Raw genomic sequence first — 18,927 nt, 5'->3', positions numbered from 1 at the left:
ATCTATCTGTATAGCGCCACCTGCTGTTTACTCTTTTTTTTCTAATTTCTCTGTCCTGCTCATTGAGGTGGTCACACATGCTCAGTTCTATTCTTTAACTGCCACCAGCTAGAGTCGAAAGGACACTCCCTCTGAGAAAGTCAGGCGTTGACTTTCTCAGAATGTCCTTTCGGCTCTAGCTGGTGGCGGTTGAAGAACAGAACTGAGCATGTGTGACCACCTCAATGAGCAGGACAGAGCTGCCAGCCTGAAATAAATCTAGCAGAACAACTGGAGCAATGAATGGGGTTCTAGCTTTGTCATGTACTGGATTATGCATGATTTTTTATTTTTTACATTATTCATGGGATAACCCCTTTAAATATTATACTAGAAACCGTTTTTGTTTTTTTTTCAAAAGGGAAGTATCACTAAAAAGCTGATCATGCGGATTATACTGGCTGTAAATGTAAGTTTATTACGCGGTGCCCATTTCTTACCTACGCCAGTTGTGTGAATGTTTCCCGTGACCTAAATGTATCTCGCTCTGATGAAAACATTCCAAAAATATCTCCAAATCGGGGTTAGCACAAGAGCCAATTAATCAGATTGTCGAGGCAACATTCCCCAGGGAAATAGAGGCAAGGACGACAAACTGTGACTCTTCCGCTACTGGTGGGACTAGAAGTGTCACCAGGTCTGGACCATGACCGGAGAAAAGGACATGGAACAGGAATAACTTAGAAATCAATGAACCTATTGATACCAGTTCAGAACAGGCCCAATGGCCGATCTGCAGGGAATTGCCGACAGTAGAGTTAGCTTCCATATCTAGAAGTATAAAGTGCGGGAGTGTTGGGGGGTCGGTAGAGTCATTTTGTTAAGGCATCTACAGCAGTGCTGGGGTCTGAAGAGTCATTTTAATCATATGGCACCATGGAGTACCAAAGCAGCTTGGGTTTAAAAAAAATTAAATAAGTTCTTCAAGTGGCCGAGAATCCAAAACCCATTGAAATGTGTTGGAAGGGGGGGGGGCATATATTTATTAATTCACCTGTATTGTGTTCCTATAACCTCTCATGCACCTGCAAGTGAGTGTTATCTTATATAGACTCATTCTTCTCGGCTTCTCTATGGCTTATCACATCTTGGGTTTGAGCTGACCATAGACATTAGGTTCTGGTTGGCAGATCGTGGTGGATCCACCAGTCTTCCCATGTCTATGAGGCTCTCAGATTCCCACAAGAGGAAAAGGATTTTGGTAGTTTTGACCCTTCCAGTTGAACTGTCAGTAAAAACGATCTTTTGGCCCACAATGACCATGCCCATGGCCAGCTAATCCCAACATCTCATGTCACACATTCCTTTTAAAAATCTACACTCATTCCTTGTAAAGTTCGCCTGGCTGTCTCTCTCTGAAGGACTACTCCCCGTGTGACAGTCCACTCGTTTTCCTGTATGCATCATGACTCTCGAGCTATCTCCTGGAGCCTTTACTTCTCAGCCCACTGTTCTTCTGCACCTATAAGACATAGCTAAAAAAAAGTACCCCCATGAAACTCCTATTTTACCCCATAACACCCCAAGATGGCACCTGTATTATTCAAAACAAGGGAGGGGAATAGGGCGGGAGCAGACAGAAAGGAAGGAAGGAGACAGAGAGCACTTTGGTGGACAGGAAACACAGGAGAAGAGAGAGACTATCTGGAGAGGTCAAACATGGTCAACCAAAGGACGGAAATGAGAAGGAAAAATGTGACACAGGGGAAAACGTATGGACAGAGAGAGAAGAAAATATTGGTGAGAGGAGAAAGGAGGAAGAACACAAGAAGGAAAAATTAAAGGAAGACATTAAAGAAGATGAAAAAGAATTAAAAAAGAGAAAATCTATAAAAAAAATAAAAAAAAAAAAAAGGTTTTGAGATAGGCGACTTAAGAAAGTGCTGGGTGAGATCTTGGTGGCTTGGTCTGTACATCAGATGCCCCCAAGTCACAGAGGGATAATTCAGTTACCCCAGTCATTGTCGTGGTGCTGAGCTGCGATGATAATAACAACTGTAAGGATGGTGCACAGGACCATAGCAGCAATCCCCACTGCCAGGCTAATGAAGGAGAAGTTCCGGGCCTCACGAGAAGCTATTTCTGCAGACATGATGTCTCCACGAGCCAAAGCTGTCCTCACCTGTAGGAGACAGAGGAAAATGAGTTCAAGTTATGCACTGTACCTGAGAAGAACAAAGAATTGGTTGGCTTGCACCATTTGGCATAAGGACAAGTAAGCCTCATGAATCTGAGAGAGGACTAAAGGGAAGATGTAGAGTTGAAGGAACCCACAGCAGAACACAAAATAGAGCTTCCTCTTAATGCTGATTCATGCCATTACATCCTCATCATTCTAGAGATAGGCTGTGTGTCCTCCTTGGCTAGTTCTCCCGTTTTGTAATTACTAACATTATTGTGACTCCAGAAAGGAGGAGCCCATCTCGAAGGAGCATCGGGCCAATCTGAGATGAGGTTCTATCTTTCCAAGTGGCTTACCGTAAAGACCAAGCCTGGGGCCATTGATCTATATACTATTACTGACAGAGCCTCATGGAACACAAACCTTTGACATTTAATTCTTTCTCCCCTATATAATTCATCCCATCTTAATTACACCAAACATTAGTTCATTGCCCAATGTATATGAAAAAATATATAAAATCAGACATTGCTGCATGCACAATACACAAGAAGCATGAATGGAATAAAGTATGACCACCATTGCCCCACAGTTCACCCCTTCACTCACTCCACCGACTTGGTATCCACTCTCCTCTATGTTTTCCCCTCGGTTTTTTTTACAATTTCTTCTCAGCTCTGGTCTACAAAAATATTGACACCCTAAGGACCTCTGGTGTGCTCTAGAGACTCTGAGACTTTGCCTACTGGACCGCACATGAGCGTGCACATGTAGACTAATGTAATGCTTGCATCTGTAACTATTGCTTATATGTAAAGAAAAATGTAATTAAAAATTATTGAAGCAATAAACCAACGACTGATGTAGAGCTGGAGAGAGGAAACAGTTTGTTCTGCTACAGATCTGAGCCTCCACCCACACAGAGACAACAAGACGAAGACGACTTATGAAGCCTGCACAGAAATGACAAAAACTAACGCTAGGAAACTATTTGGAAGCTAAATCTCCAAGACAAATGAAATCTCTCATCTCCAAACATCAAAAACATCTCTATCTCCAGCCAAAACAATACAAATTAGCTCACGAGCAACAGTCAGGCACCAAGCAAACTCAACATTTTTGACCAAATGAGCCCAATGTCTCCCCAAAAAAAAGGATAGAATACTTGATGGTATGACGATCAGGCAGAACCATCGAAATACATTTTCCTATGTTTTTGGAAGACATCCCATTTTCTTTTGCAGTTGTTAGCACACTCTGAAAAAATACCACCTGCCGGGATAAACACTGGGGATGAGGATAAGAAGAAAAGAAAAAAAGAGAGAGAATGTGTGCAGAATGAAAAGATGGAGGTCATTCGGTGTAAATGCTGATGCTGTAATGATCTGTGAGCAAAATGGGCCTCACCATAAACACCAAAAGAGGTTGTAATGGATCCTTATAACATTCAATATCCCAGAACATTATAAGCAACAGTAGATGGACTAGGCCAATTTTCACAAAAGACCCATCATGCCTTGGTATATAAGATCTTAGACTGGTTGCATTTCTCTAATGACACATTGACATTACCTACTGTGAGACAGTCAGCTGAAAGAGGAGCTGAGGCTTGTAACTGCTACAGAAAGTAATCTGACAAAGTCAGCATGGGAATTCACCTCCTGGCCCTAGACCTCTGGCACTGATTGTCCAACCACTCAGTCCACCACAAAGAAATTATGGAAAAATCTGAACATTTTAATGAATATCCAAATACCCCAAATGAATGACCAAGTATAGCGGAGGGTGCACCAATCCTGAGATATAAATTCTTAGCTTTCTGCAAGAAAAGTATTTCTGAAGTGGCCCATCAAGAAGACCAGGTGAGCCCTAAATTATAGGCATAAGACAAGGTAATGTAACAGTTTCAGGTGGGACATCCAATTCTGGGCCCTGGACCCCTTTCTCAACCACTCAATACAGCACAAAAATACAATTTTAAAGAACAGTAGATGGGCTTGGACAACTGTTGTGAGAGACATGTCAACAAATTGTTAGCTTTCTCAATATTTCCCATACCATGAGACAATCAGCTGAAAAACCAAGAAAGTGTGAGAGCTTCAGGCGAGGGGTCAATCTCCGGGCTCCTTGCTGCAGGGCTCAACCACTCAGTCCACCACAACAACAACAACAACGTCATTTTAATGAACAATAGATGGACTTGACAAGTATTGTAAGAGACACATCAATCCTCAGCATAAAAATTCTCAGCTTTCTCCAAGAAATGACTGTTTGTATTCTGCTACTAGATCTTGACACGGTCAGCATGGTTTTTTAATGGAGACTGTGAAGATGATGGGTGATACAGCTATTTATCTGTTTACTTCTCTGAGGTGTTAAATTGCTCGATCAAGGAATAAAACCATCAACATGCATTTATGAGACATCATTCCAGCAAGTCAGATGAAGCTTAATTTCTAGGAAGTATTTTTCTATACTATTGTAGGACATTGAGCCAAGGTTCGTCTGTCCCACGAATGGACCTCCAGTGAGCCTAGGCTGCCTTGCAATAATGGACCCTATAGGTCCAGCAGAAGACAACCACATTTGGAGATGACATTGGAGCCAATCACTTGTCACTAGGGTCTGCTTTCAAAGAGCCCAAGTCCGACTTAAGAATTTGGTTCTCCAGAAATGAGAGAGCGCCCATTCAATCTAAAGAAAAAATTTGACTCTACGTAATGTATGGTAAACATATCTGGTGATCAAAGCTTTTCAAAGATCCCGCTGCTGTTTCTCCATTATGAAGCCCATTTGCCTGTCCACAGAAGAGGCCACCACGGTCTCAGACTACCTCATTTAGTGCTTAGGAAGTCTGAGATATTCCCAGCTTGGGGTGGACCAGCGCTGATGACATTGATGCTTTTCCATCAAGTCTGTATCTTCCAGAATTTCCAAATCCATAGAAGGGGCAGGAGGGGGGTATGTCTAAGCACACTGTGCATAAGGTAGTCTTGGACTATTGGATGTCTATTCGTGGACGTGCCAGAATGTCGAAAAGGCAGCATCAGCTTTCACAAGGAGGGAACCAGGTATGTTTACTATACATTTACCGTGTATAATCAAACGTTCACTTTATACCTGAGGGCAACCAGATGGTCTACAAAAAAAGCGATGGCCTTTAAAATCTGTTAAGACCTTTACCAGTGCCCTGTCCTTGTATAGATTACGGAAGACTACTGGACTATTTTTCAATGGGGACACACAAATTTTAACCTCCCACCAAGTCACACTTACCTGCACAGCCTTTATGATGGCGATAACTCCAGTGGGCCAGAAGCAGCAGATTGTGGTGAGCACAGCGATCGGCATATAGTCATGAGGAGGACGTCGTGGCTCTAGTAGGGCCAGTCCAGGGGGAATCTGAGGAGGTGGGATCCCAGGCTGGGGGGGGACATTTCCAGCTTGGTATTGCTGTTAAAAATATAACATACAGTTAATGGCCATTACTACGGCCTCCATAGGGGCTGTGTCCCATCTTTCCTACAGCACTGAATGGTAAATCAAGGGATCCGACAATACACAACTAAGCAGATTTCCCACTCCAGAGTTTGGGAAGCTGAGTGACAACCCTTGCGGGCACGCTAGTGGTGGCCATATTGGTTGTCACCCAGTCATATAATATATACATAAATGTGACGTGTCTGTACTTACCGTTCCCATTGGGTACACCGGGACGTAGGCTGTGCAGGGCTGCAGGTGCATGGGATACCCTGTTGGTTGTGGCACATACCCTCCACCTTGCAGTGTTCCTGTGGGCGTGTGCGTCTGCACCACATACCCTTGGGGAGCTGGGGGTGCTCCTGTAAATGGGGTCTCCTGAAGATAGCCTTGAGCATCCTGGCGGGGAAGGGTAGCACTAGCTGGCTGAGGTGGAGGATCATTATAACCTGGAATAACGCCATTACAGGGTCCCTCCCCCACCGGCTGGTTATAGGGTGGGGGGGAGCTGTGGGGTCCAGAGTCCGGAGGGCCTGCAGAGAATCAGGAGGCACAGCAGGAGGGGGTGAGAAAGAAAGAGAGGACACTGTCAGTCTCAGCGCTGGAGATATCAACCCCCTGGGGCAACGGCAGGTCAGAACACACAAGAAGTGACAGGGACAACCGCCCAGATCCAGATATAGACACACGTATATACAGGCAGGACATGCAGCAATGTGCACCTACAGTATATACCTATAATATATGTACATGTCTCCTATATATACATACAGGACAAATCTACAATACCCTGTATATAGTGCATACCCCTAGCTACAGCACATATACTGTATATGTATGTATGTATAGATATAAGCTGGGTAGATAGATAGATAGATAGATAGATAGATAGATAGATAGATAGATAGATAGATAGATATTAGATGAATAGATAGATAATAGATAGATATGAGATAGATAGATAGATCCAGCAATGGGTATGTACATACAGAATGCATATATTTGGGATACCACCATGACATCACACACAGTGTACATGGCCTAGCACAGACTGACCCCCGACACATTGACATCTTGAGCCCCTGTCATCCATTCCATCACGGCCCACTCTGCTCCCCTCGGAGAGTCTCCAGCTGTGACCAGTGGGTATTTGGTGGGGATGATGAACATCAGACAGACGTGATCAGGGACATGAGATGAAGGCTACAGACCAACACCAGGTGCATGGTGTTCTCTATCGTGATAATTCCAGTTTATACCCCCATTCTCTTTCATCCATGATGTCATCTGTATACCCCTCACCTGTTTTCTCGCTGGACATGTCTCTGTGGGGAGGGAGCTGTGCTGATATTTATAGGGGGGTCCTCGGATAGATGTGGCAGGATGGGGGGTCTCTCCTCGCCCCCGCTCACTGTCTCCCCCCCTCAGAGCTTCTCTTCTCTGATCCTGCACCAATTCTTTCTGCAGCAGCCTGTCTACCTCCCTCCTCTCTCTCCTCCTCCTCTGATTCTCTCACCCCCTCTCCTTTCCTCCTGTGATTTCCCTCCTCTTCCCTGTAATTCTCTTTTTCTGTGTCCCCCCACTGTTCCCGTCTTCTCCTCCTCCCAATATTCTCCCTCTGTTCCCACTTCACTTTCCCCTCCTTCTGTTCTCTTGGGTTCCTCTGTAGTTCTCTCCTCTTTCTTCTTCTTCTCCTTCTAAAGGTCACATTTATTCATTCGTCACAGAGAACAATGGGTTAATCTCAAATATTGTGTCCACGATGGCAGTGACCATCCTTGGGGGGGGGGGGGGGGGGGGGGGGGTACTGGGGCTAGGTCCAGATTTTGGTCCTTGAGATCCTTGTCACGTCATTATTCTCCAGGCGAGAACATGTTAGGAAGAAACTGTTACGTTGGTTCCTTCTAGATTCTGCATGAATGCCTGAAGAGCACCATCTCCAGGAGCAATCTGATGTTAATTTACAGCTGAGAGAACAGAAGCGAGTGAATGTGACACCAGGAGACAGAAGAGAACATTGCCAGGAGACGTAGTCCACATGGAAACACCCACAAATGCCTTCTTCAGGGTCACAAATTGGGTTCTGGTCTAAGACTGTAATCCAGACATCTCCTGTCCTGAGAGGATCTCCTGGATGAGTTACCTTCCAAATTCAGACCAATGTGGAGGAAGGGAAGAGAAAACCCACTCTAGGCACAACAAAATTATGCCCATAAGGGCTCATGCACACGACTGTATGCCCTCCGTGAGCGGGCCATATGTCCCGGAGCGGCGTACATCGTACGCACGGGAGCGCACAGCATCATAGGGTACGATGATGCTATGCGCATTGGGCCGCCCGCGGGACTATTGTCCTACACTCATGATATCATATGAGTGCAGGACAATAGTCCGGTGGGCGACCCGATGCGCACAGCATTATAGTAACCTATGATGCTGTGTACTCCCATGCGCACGATGTATGCCGCTCTCGGACCGTATGTCTCATAGGGCATACGGTCATGTGCATGAGCCCTAAGGGTTGTATGTATTGTCTAAACGGGAAGACCAGCATAGCCCATTCCTCTGGATAGGTCATCGGTATCTGATCGCTGGGGATCCAACACCCAAGGCCCCCCCCCCCCCATCAGCTGTTTGAGAAGGCACATGCGCTTGCAGTAGTGCCGTGGCCTTCTCACAACTTTTTCTAGGCCATGTGATGTCACATTCATCGGTCACGTGGCCTAGGCGCAGCTCAGTCCTATTGATGTGAATGGGACTGAGCTACAACACCATGCAGAGGCACTATACAATGGACGGCGCTGTGCTTGGTGAGCAGAGAGAAGGCCTGGGTGTCGGACCCCACCAATCAGACACTGATCATCAATATAAAAGTCTTGGAAAACCTCTATAAGTGGTCTTCATACTGTATGAAAGCACTTAGAGGGGCATCAAACTGTGTGGAGACAACATACTGTATGTGGAGCACGTAAGGGAGCATCACTCACTTAAGAGGTCATTACACTGTGGGGGGCATTTATAGGAGCATTGCATTGTGATGGGGACACTTAGGGGCATCATGGTGCATGGTGAAAGTAAGCGGACATCCTACATTGTTAGGGGCACTAGGTGCATCATTACTGTCTGATGGGCACTGATCTTACTACCTGTGGGGCATTATAACTATGTGGGGGGCACAAAGGTGACTGGGCAGGATTGGGCATATCTAAATAAGCATTTGAAAGGGTTGAAGGCGAGGCATAGTGCCAAAAATTTCCAGCGGTAGGATGGTCCACTATCATGGAAGCATCAGCGATAGCATATTTTTGAGCTGTATGCTCCTCCTTAGCTCCACCTCTTATTATCTTACTCCACCTCCAAAACCAAACCTTATCTTAAGGCACCCCTTCACCATTTCAAATTTTAATGCTTACAATAATCCTTGTGGATATTACATACTCCAGTGCCTATTGGGAAGGGTAGGTCAGGAGGTGTTCCTATGAACGCCTCCACCTCACAGAGTCACCCATCAGATTGTGGTATCCACCTAGCAGAGGTATTATGTAGGTTTCTAGGTTTCTCTACATAACACGTCTTCTCCATTGTCCTGCACTGCTCTCTACCGCTAACAGGAAGCTCCATGTGAGCAGCCAAACAGAAGTCATCCAGATGTTCTTACACTTCCTGTGTCATGCAGTAAGGCTATGTCCACATCTGCGGTTGGCATTACGGTCTTCTCTTCCGGAAGAGTAACAGGATACCCAAATTGCCTTATCCAGCATATGCCGGAGACCACTGGTGCTCAACGGATCCCATTCACTATAATGGGGTCCGCCGGAAGTCCATGTTAGGCTTCAATCACATCAGCATTAAAGGATCTGTCAGGAGCCTCCTTTGAAGATTCCATCAAAAATACGGGAAAAAAATAGCAAATTATACAAGAGGTAAAATGCCGGGTTTTCTAATGGAAACGTGTATAACATTATAGTCAATGGGGTCCATCAGTGACGCTTGTCTTTGAGTGATAGGGGGATTGATAACATGCACAGAAGTCCACATTAGGCTTCATTCACATCTGCATTAGGCCAGTTTTACACTAGCATTAGTTAGATCGGGCAGGGAACATCCTGCTGGGTCTCTCTGGATCTAGCGTTGCCAGAAACGACATGCTTGATGTCCAACCAAGCCGGTGGTTTACCGGCCATGCGGCAATCCTAGTCACGAGCAACACAAAAGAGGCCCAAGTGTCACATGTGAATGTATATCTCATTATGCCTTACAATAAGGCACAGATTTTATATATTTTACACACCTAAATCCTCCCCCAATTCACCTAGTCAGCTAATATCACTGCATCTAACAATAGGCTGTGTTTGATATCGCAGCTCTGCACCGTGGGCTGAGCCGCAATACCATATACAACCCATAGATAAGTGTAGCACCATTTGTAGAAGAAAGCAGCCATGTTAATCTAACTGTAGAAACGTCATTAATAATCCACTAAACAGTATGGTCGTAAATGCTGCCTCTATGAGCAAGAATATAACTCCTATAATACTGCCTCCTATGAACAAGACTATAACTACTATAATACTGCCTCCTATGTACAAGAATATAACTACTATAATACTGCCTCCTATGAACAAGACTATAACTACTATAATACTGCTCCTATGTACAAGAATATAACTACTATAATACTGCCTCATATGTACAAGACTATAACTACTATAATACTGCCTCCTATGTACAAGAATATAACTACTATAATACTGCCTCCTATGTACAAGAATATAACTACTATAATACTGCCTCCTATGTACAAGAATATAACTACTATAATACTGCCTCCTATGTACAAGACTATAACTACTATAATACTGCCTCCTATGTACAAGACTATAACTACTATAATACTGCCTCCTATGTACAAGAATATAACTACTGTAATAATGCTCCCTATGTACAAGAATATAACTACTGTAATAATGCCTCCTATGTACAAGAATATAACTACTATAATACTGCTCCTATGTACAAGAATATAACTACTATAATACTGCCTCCTCTGTAAAAGAATATAACTACTATAATACTGCTCCTATGTACAAGAATATAACTACTACTATAATCCTGGGCTAACAGAGTTATCAATTCTCACATAGGGAACATCACCCTGTCTGACCACGCTCCGGTATTTTTGAGTGTGTCCCTGCTGGACCTCCCAAAGTGGGAATGGAATTGGCGCATTAATGAGACCATTATCTCTGACCCCTCCCATGCTGCTAAACTATCCTCTATCATAACTAACTTCTTCACAACTAATACTTCAGGCCCTGATGCTCCCTCCCCTTCCATTATTTGGGAAACCCATAAAGCGGTCCTGAGAGGGGAACTAATAGCCTTAGGTGCACATATTAAGAAACAACGGGATCAGGCTGTTGCGACACTTCTCTCCCAGATTCAGGCTCTAGAGCTAACCCACAAAGCCTCCCAGGCCCTTAACTGTGCCTTGGAGCTCTCGGAAGCCCGTACTAAGCTCAAGAACCTGCTAAATGTCACGTCAGCTAAGCTTTTACTTAGAGCCAAATTCCGCTCATATGCTCACGGGGACAAAGGGAATAGGCTAATGTCCGCTCTAGTGAAGAAACAAAAAACTGACTCCTTTATTGCTGCAGTTAAAGATGACAAAGGCGTCCTTCATAAAGGGACCCCAGACATTGCAAAGACCTTTTGTGCCTTCTATAGGGACCTATACAACCTTAAAACACCAGATAATATGTCGCCAGCTCAATTAGTTGAGGCAACTGAGAAGTTTCTCTCCTCCCTCCAGTTACCTACTATTACCCCCGCTCAGTCAGCCCAGCTCTTATCTCCTATCACAGACGATGAAATTGGTAAGGTTCTCTCCTCCATACCCTCAGGGAAAAGCCCAGGCCCTGATGGTTTTACCATCTCTTATTACAAAACCTTTAAGCAGACTCTAATTCCCCATTTTAATATCTTATGTAACCACTTACTCCAAGGGGGCTCCCTCCCTCCCCAATCGCTTTCAGCCCATATTACGGTAATCCACAAGGAAAATAAGGACCCCCTAAATTGCGGGAGTTACCGCCCTATCTCGCTTCTAAATACTGATGTGAAGTGGTGGGCCAAAATTTTGGCTCAACGGATTCAGTCGGTTCTCCCTGGCATTATCAACGAGGAGCAGGTGGGATTCGTCTCTGGCAGGCAGGGGAGTGAGAATACGGTCCGTGTCATACAATTGATCACGCATGCTCGTCAGCACTCAATACCTTTAGCTCTTCTCAGTACAGACGCAGAAAAGGCCTTTGACAGGATCAGTTGGCAATTCAAGTCTCGGGCACTGTCGAAGTTTGGCCTTCCGGACCAGTTGATCCAATCCGTTTTCTCACTTTATTCGCTCCCCTCTGCCAGAATACGGATTAATGGGACACTCTCTCCAGCTTTTCCCATTACTAATGGGACGAGGCAGGGGTGCCCACTCTCACCTGCCCTCTTTGTTATTGTCATGGAGACCCTGCTGGCCAAGATCAGGCAAGATCCGGACATTAAAGGGATCACCTTGGGGTCGCATACCCACCTAACGGCCGCTTTTGCAGACGACCTTTTGGTCATAACGTCCAACCCTCTAACCTCTTTCCCCAGACTTCAAGCCCTTTTTGAAGAATATGGAGCGATTTCAAATTTTAAGATCAACTATACTAAGTCACAGGCCCTGAATATTTCTTGCCCATCCGCTACGGTAGACACGCTTAAATGTTCCGCTGCTTTTTCGTGGGCCCCTAAGTCAATCCCTTTTCTAGGTACCCATATTTCAGCAAAACCAGAAGATCTTTTTGAGTTAAATTATGTCCCTTTACTGAAATCCATTAAATCACACTTACACTCTCTAAAACTTCCGTTTATCTCTTGGATTGGGCGGAAAAACTTCATTAAAGCTTTTACTGTCCCCAGACTGCTCTATCTCATCCAAACACTCCCTATCTGGCTACCCCATTCCTTCTTTGTGGAGGTCCGCAGGGTCATCTCAACCTTTGTTTGGTCTGGTAAGTCCCCCAGGTTGGCTTATGCCACTCTCACTCGGGAGAGGAGGTTAGGAGGCTTCGGCCTACCCGACATCTACCTCTATTACAAAGCATCAATGCTAAACAGAGCTTTGAGCCTCATCTCCTGGCGCCCTCTCGGCCTTGTCTCCCGACTGGAGTGTGATTTGCTTTCGTATAGGGACAAGTTAGTTCTATGGGGCTTACGCAAATGTACTGCTAATAATAAGTTTACCTCGCCCTTATGGAAGGGTCTGTTACTGGAATGGACTAAACTATATGGGTCCTCGACCCTTAGGTTCCCAAGCTTGAGTCTCCCCTTAGATCTACTGCAGGCATATGTTCACCCTACCACCTCTGATGCAACAGGAATTTGGGCTATACTAGCCAACTCTAAACTGAAAGACATCATAACTGTATCAGGTGCCTTAAACTGGAGTAAAATATATGAAATCCCTAGGGTTCAGGGAGCCTCTTTCCTAGCGCTTATGGCTTTTAAGAAAGATTTGGCGCTTTTGGAATCTTTTCCCAGGCCTACGGTAGATCCCTCTTGGTTGGAGGGGAAAATCTCTAACGCCCTTCGCCCCAAGAAACCTCTCTCCACATTCTACAAGGAGCTACTCTCCTCCGCACCTCCAGATCTGTGGTTCCTTGCAGCTTGGGAGAAGGAGCTGTCCCTGTCCCTGTCAGAACCTGAAAAAGCATTCATCCTCACACACTCACATGGTTTCAACCGGTGTATTAGAATACAGGCAAACTCTTATAAATTACTTACAAGATGGTATAAGACACCGGAGTTCCTTCACAAGCTCAATCCCGCTATCCCAAACAGTTGCTGGAGGTGTGGAGGAGGCATTGGTTCTTTATCTCACATTTGGTGGAGCTGCGAGAAAATAAAACCGTTTTGGGTTGAAGTAGAAGCAGCTATTAACAGGATATGTAATAGCCAGATTACCTTAGACGCAAAACTCCTGCTGCTCTGGTGTCCAAATGGCACGCTTACCCCCTCAAAGTATAACCTACAAACCATGCTTATTACGGCAGCTCGACTGCTGATCCCTCTATTGTGGAAAAATGAATCAGCTCCCTCGTTCTTGATGTGGACGGAAAAAATTGACCAACTATATCGGTTTGAAGAATTAGCCCACTGGGAAAATCACTCTAGAGCAGTTTTTGTAAAACTATGGTCTCCTTGGAAGCTATACCGCAAATTCTAGGCTTAGATATGTCTTGACTTAAGATTTGATTGGCATCCAACTCTCCCCATCCCCTCTCTCTCCCAACCCACCTTCCTTTGTCTTGTCAGCCCCCCCCCCTCGTCAGATATTTGTTTACATTTGTCACTTTATTATTTGAAGTCGTGTATGCAACCATCTTGAATGTATTGTGTTTGCTGACTATGCACTTATCCAGCTGCGTCTGGACACAAAATGTATGACTCTCTACATGACTGTGTATTTTTCTCAAATAAAAAGAAATTTGATAAAGAATATAACTACTATAATACTGCCTCCTATGTACAAGACTATAACTACTATAATACTGCCTCCTATGTACAAGACTATAACTACTATAATACTGCCTCCTATGTACAAGACTATAACTACTATAATACTGCTCCCTATGTACAAGAATATAACTACTGTAATAATGCTCCCTATGTACAAGAATATAACTACTGTAATAATGCCTCCTATGTACAAGAATATAACTACTATAATACTGCTCCTATGTACAAGAATATAACTACTATAATACTGCCTCCTCTGTAAAAGAATATAACTACTATAATACTGCTCCTATGTACAAGAATATAACTACTATAATACTGCCTCCTATGTACAAGACTATAACTACTATAATACTGCCTCATATGTACAAGACTATAACTACTATAATACTGCCTCCTATGTACAAGACTATAACTACTATAATACTGCCTCCTATGTACAAGAATATAACTACTATAATACTGCTCCCTATGTACAAGAATATAACTACTGTAATAATGCTCCCTATGTACAAGAATATAACTACTGTAATAATGCCTCCTATGTACAAGAATATAACTACTATAATACTGCTCCTATGTACAAGACTATAACTACTATAATACTGCCTCCTATGTACAAGAATATAACTACTATAATACTGCTCCCTATGTACAAGAATATAACTACTGTAATAATGCTCCCTATGTACAAGAATATAACTACTGTAATAATGCCTCCTATGTACAAGAATATAACTACTATAATACTGCCTCCTATGTACAAGAATATAACTACTATAATACTGCTCCTATGTACAAGAATATAACTACTATAATACTGCTTCTATGTACAAGAATATAACTACTATAATACTGCTCCCTATGTACAAGAATATAACTACTGTAATAATGCCTCCTATGTACAAGAATATAACTACTATAATACTGCCTTCTCTGTAAAAGAATATAACTACTATAATACTGCCTCCTATGTACAAGACTATAACTACTATAATACTGCCTCCTATGTACAAGACTATAACTACTATAATACTGCCTCCTATGTACAAGAATATAACTACTATAATACTGCTTCTATGTACAAGAATATAACTACTATAATACTGCTCCCTATGTACAAGAATATAACTACTGTAATAATGCCTCCTATGTACAAGAATATAACTACTATAATACTGCCTCCTATGTACAGGAATATAACTACTATAATCCTGCTCCTATGTACAAGAATATAACTACTATAATACTGCTCCTATGTACAAGAATATAACTACTATAATACTGCCTCCTCTGTAAAAGAATATAACTACTATAATACTGCTCCTATGTACAAGAATATAACTACTATAATACTGCCTCCTATGTACAAGAATATAACTACTATAATACTGCTCCTATGTACAAGAATATAACTACTATAATACTGATCCTATGTACAAGAATATAACTACTATAATACTGCTCCTATGTACAAGAATATAACTACTATAATACTGCTCCTATGTACAAGAATATAACTAGTATAATACTGCCCCCTATGTACAGCAAAGTAACTGATAAAACGGAGGGTCTAGTTCTTGATTTAGCTCTTTAAATCATGTTTGTGCAGTACACAAACTACAGTATATACGTATTCCTGTTTTTACAGCGTGGCCCAGTGACTTGTTATCTGGTTGTGATGGTACATACCAGTCACAGTGCACAGTTGTCACTTGCAGCAATTAACCATCATGCACTGCTTCGTGTAATGTCTCTTCCAGTCACGTCTCCCGCTGGAGCAGGCTAAACCGCCAGAATTCAGCAGTAATTGTCCTATACAATAGCCCTGCCTACCTACCAATGTCCACGAGCCTGTAATCATATCGTCTCTGGCATCATTGATCTCTGCGGCCTCCTCGCCTCTGTTCCCTGTGCACCGTGCAGGTGACCTCATTTCCATCTTTGGCGTCGATGAGGCAGGTATACCTTCATCCATCTCTGGCCTGGCTCAGAATACAGGGAGGGCTATAATGAGAGGCTGCCAGGCGGTACACAGGGTATCATCGGAAGATCTAATGACAGTGGCACAGGCCATTTCTAACCCACCTGCCACGCTCAGGAGTACAAAGAGGCACGGAAAAGAAGACATTTTCAGGTCACCATTATTGATATAGGGGAACCAGCAGCACCTATAGGTGTTTTATACCAGCACAGTATGGTTTCTACATTGTAACAGTATGTGGCCGTTACCTCCACAACAGTTTCCCCCACCCCATTGCCAGCAATGGTGTAAGAAGTTAAAAAAGAAGGCTTCTGCTGCACAGCTTGGTGTTTTTCTCCTTCTCCACGACCCTTCAACCAATTGTCCTCCACTTGCCAACAATGCAATTCTTGTGACGGCCATGCACAGACTCTCGACACCCAAAAGCAAAAGAAGACCGGACTGTCCAGAGCTGGCCCCTTTCCCAGTTCCCCATAGTAGCCGCACAGGCTACGTTCTTGGCACAGTACATACAAGGTTCTCGATGTTAGGTGGGAATATGTGGGACTATTGGGGGGGGCTACTGCCACTTGTCACAAGTGGTGGAAGCAATAAGTCCTGAAAGGGGTTGTGCTTCCCGCCTACGGGAGCAGACGGTGTGTGCCAGTAAGTGCCCCTGTGAAGTATGAACAGAGGCCTTGAACAGGTGGAGAGTGGTCTCTCCGCATGGTCATGGCAACAGAGAGAGTCTGAAAAGAGGGTGGAAGTTGGGACCTCCCTACAAACCATACAAGAAAGTTCCATGTAAGACCAAGGGCAGGACAGGCCTGTGGAAAAGCCATACCAACGTTGCCCCTGTATCAGAGAAGATGTATTTCCCGCCACGCCCGGAGAAGGAGAACCACCATCACCACCTGCAAGTTGCGACTGTTGCAAGAAAAGTGCCTTACATTCGGGAGGCCGTACCATTATACTGCTGCACCTGGACGGTGTCAGGGACATTTACCTGAGGCTCTTTATCTCCAGTCTTCTGCTCGGCTTACACCGTGTAATACCATGTGAGTTGCCGCCGTCAACACCTTGATCTGCGTTTTGACCAGCTATTATTGAACAGGATGTCCAGTTTGGGCAGCCCTTTATAAGTCTAGTTCTTGGACTGGGACCATGACTCAAGTTAACAGAGAGCAAAATTCAAATAAACCCAACATGGGCTAAGGGATGGAAGAAAATGGGCCTTTAAGACAAAACAAATTTAAAGGACCACTGCAGGGGGCTCGAAGAGTTCAATCTGACCAGGACAACATGGTCCCAATCTGTGGTGCCCCAAAGAGTAGGAAATTCTACTGACTGAACCCCACCAATATACACAAAATGCAGAAAGACACAAAATCAAACACTGGCCTAAATGGTCCAAGCACTTGAGAAGGTTGGTCCTCAGAGATGGTCAAGTCGGAACCATGGCATCTTCCCCCACAATCCAATTTGAAGGACCATCTTACCAGGGTCACCGATTCTTTGGGGGAAGTGTTGGACCTCAAATTCAGAGCCTGAAGACAGAGAGGAAAGACCTGGGGAGAATTTACCACATAGTTCTCTAATTTAGATAAATCCATGACAGTCATTCACTCCACAGAACTGTAATCAGTAAGATTTAATGTACTTTTATTGAGGCACAATTCAGTTCTCAGACCTTGTAGAAAGTCATAAAGCTTTGATCACTGCTATGTATGGCCGCTTTCCCTGAATAACATAGTCGGCAGAATGGGGCAGCTGCATGTGACAGGTGTAATAGGAGCGTAACTGAGAACGGGGTACAAGGATGTGAGAGCTTATGTGGGGTTTATAAAGGTGTAGAGTGGTGTAACAGCTATAACGGGGTAGAAGGATCTAACATGAATAATGGGGTTGAAGGATGAGACAGCTATAACGGCAGATTGGTGTAACAGCTATAATGGGGTAGATGGATGACGGGACAGAAGGACGAGACAGCTATAACGGGGTAGAAGGACGAGACAGCTATAACGGGGTAGAAGGACGAGACAGCTATAACGGGGTAGAAGGACGAGACAGCTATAATGGGGTAGAAGGATTTAACATGAATAATGGGGTAGAAGGACGAGACAGCTATAACGGGGTAGAAGGACGAGACAGCTATAATGGGGTAGAAGGATCTAACATGAATAATGGGGTAGAAGAATGAGGCAGCAATAAAAGGGCGGTTGGTGTAACAGCTGTAACGGTGTAGACGGATGACGGGACAGAAGGATGCAACAGCTATAACGGGATAAAAAGATCTAGCATGAATAATGGGGTAGATAGATGTGACAGCTATAATGGGGTAGATGGGTGTAATAGCTGTAATGGGGTAGATGGATATAACAGCTATAACAGGGTTGAAGGATGAGAAAGCAATAGCCAGGTAGATTGATGTGACAGTTATAATGGGGTAGATGGATGTAACAGCTATGACAGGTTAGATAGGTATAATGGGGTAGATGGGTGCAACAGCTATGATGGGTTAGATAGGTTTAACAGGTATAATGGGGTAGATGGGTGCAACAGCTATGATGGGGTAGAAGGATGAGAAAGCTATAACGGGGTAGACTGATGTGACAGCTATAACGGGGTAGATGGATGTAACAGCTATGACGGGTTAGATAGGTTTAACAGGTATAACGGGGTAGATGGGTGCAACAGCTATGATGGGGTAGAAGGATGAGAAAGCTATAACGGGGTAGATCCTTGTGACACCAGGTTACATGGATTC

General features: G+C 44.0%; 1 protein-coding gene and 1 long non-coding RNA gene across 3 annotated transcripts; both read right to left on the bottom strand.

The window, feature by feature from the left end:
• Window positions 1–299: 299 nt before the first annotated feature.
• PRRT1 (proline rich transmembrane protein 1) lies at window positions 300–7,093 on the bottom strand. The gene is made up of 4 exons (XM_040405496.1): window positions 6,944–7,093; window positions 5,855–6,174; window positions 5,438–5,614; window positions 300–2,161 (listed from the first exon to the last, which is right to left on the bottom strand). Exons 1-4 carry the CDS (start codon window positions 6,960–6,962, stop codon window positions 1,985–1,987), a joined length of 693 nt encoding a protein of 230 aa, XP_040261430.1. The 5' UTR covers window positions 6,963–7,093; the 3' UTR covers window positions 300–1,984.
• A 10,712-nt stretch (window positions 7,094–17,805) lies between these two features.
• On the bottom strand, window positions 17,806–18,711 carry LOC120977508. Of its 2 annotated transcripts, none has more exons than XR_005773911.1 (2): window positions 18,143–18,711; window positions 17,806–18,081 (listed from the first exon to the last, which is right to left on the bottom strand). It is a non-coding gene; the product is annotated as an uncharacterized LOC120977508 (long non-coding RNA). The 2 variants fall into 2 exon arrangements; XR_005773910.1 differs by having other exon boundaries at window positions 17,806–18,047.
• Window positions 18,712–18,927: the final 216 nt, after the last annotated feature.

This window comes from Bufo bufo, chromosome 8 (assembly GCF_905171765.1).
Source record: "Bufo bufo chromosome 8, aBufBuf1.1, whole genome shotgun sequence".
Classification (NCBI taxonomy): domain Eukaryota; kingdom Metazoa; phylum Chordata; class Amphibia; order Anura; family Bufonidae; genus Bufo; species Bufo bufo.
This window is presented reverse-complemented; position numbering and strand designations above follow the sequence as displayed.